Here is a 648-nt window from a genome sequence, read left to right as displayed (position 1 = left end):
CGACGATGACGACGGCGACGACGATGACGACGGCGACGATGATGGCGATGATGACAATGATGATGACGATGACAATGATGATAACAATGATGATGACGACGACAATGATGATGACAACGACAATGATGATGACAATGATGATGACAATGATGATGACAATGATGATGACGTGACAATGATGATGACAATGATGAGGAATGATACATAAAACAATACCTGTCAATTCCGGTGTCCACGATGTAATAATACACTATTCCGTAGTCACCTGAATCCGCATCTGTAGCCTGTACGGGTGGAAGCGAATAAATGACAACGGAGGTAATACATTATTCTATGCATCCATACACACGTACGCACGCATGTACACACATGCAAAACATCTACCCATCCACCTCTGAATATATCTACACACACACCCACCCACACGTACGCACGCATGTACACACATGCATAACATCTACCCAGCCACCTCTGAATATATCTACACACACGTACCCACCCACACGTACGCACACACGCAACATTCATCCTTCTGTCCGTGTGCCCCCCCCCCATCTGTCTCCCCGTCCATCCACCCATCCGTTCATCTGTCCATCTGTCTCCCCGTCCATCCACCCATCCGTTCATCTGTCCATCTGTCTCCCCGTC

General features: G+C 47.7%; 1 protein-coding gene across 1 annotated transcript in view; it reads right to left on the bottom strand.

Moving 5' to 3' along the window:
• Window positions 1-648, bottom strand: part of LOC106819078 (cadherin-related family member 1-like) — a 16,095-nt gene that overhangs the window by 1,841 nt on the left and 13,606 nt on the right. The window contains exon 7 of the mRNA XM_014823740.1: window positions 217-284. Coding sequence (XP_014679226.1) covers window positions 217-284 — 68 coding nt within the window. The remainder of the gene's footprint in view (window positions 1-216; window positions 285-648) is intronic.

The sequence above is a fragment of the Priapulus caudatus genome, unplaced genomic scaffold, assembly GCF_000485595.1.
Source record: "Priapulus caudatus unplaced genomic scaffold, Priapulus_caudatus-5.0.1 Scaffold2812, whole genome shotgun sequence".
NCBI lineage: Eukaryota > Metazoa > Priapulida > Priapulimorpha > Priapulimorphida > Priapulidae > Priapulus > Priapulus caudatus.
This window is presented reverse-complemented; position numbering and strand designations above follow the sequence as displayed.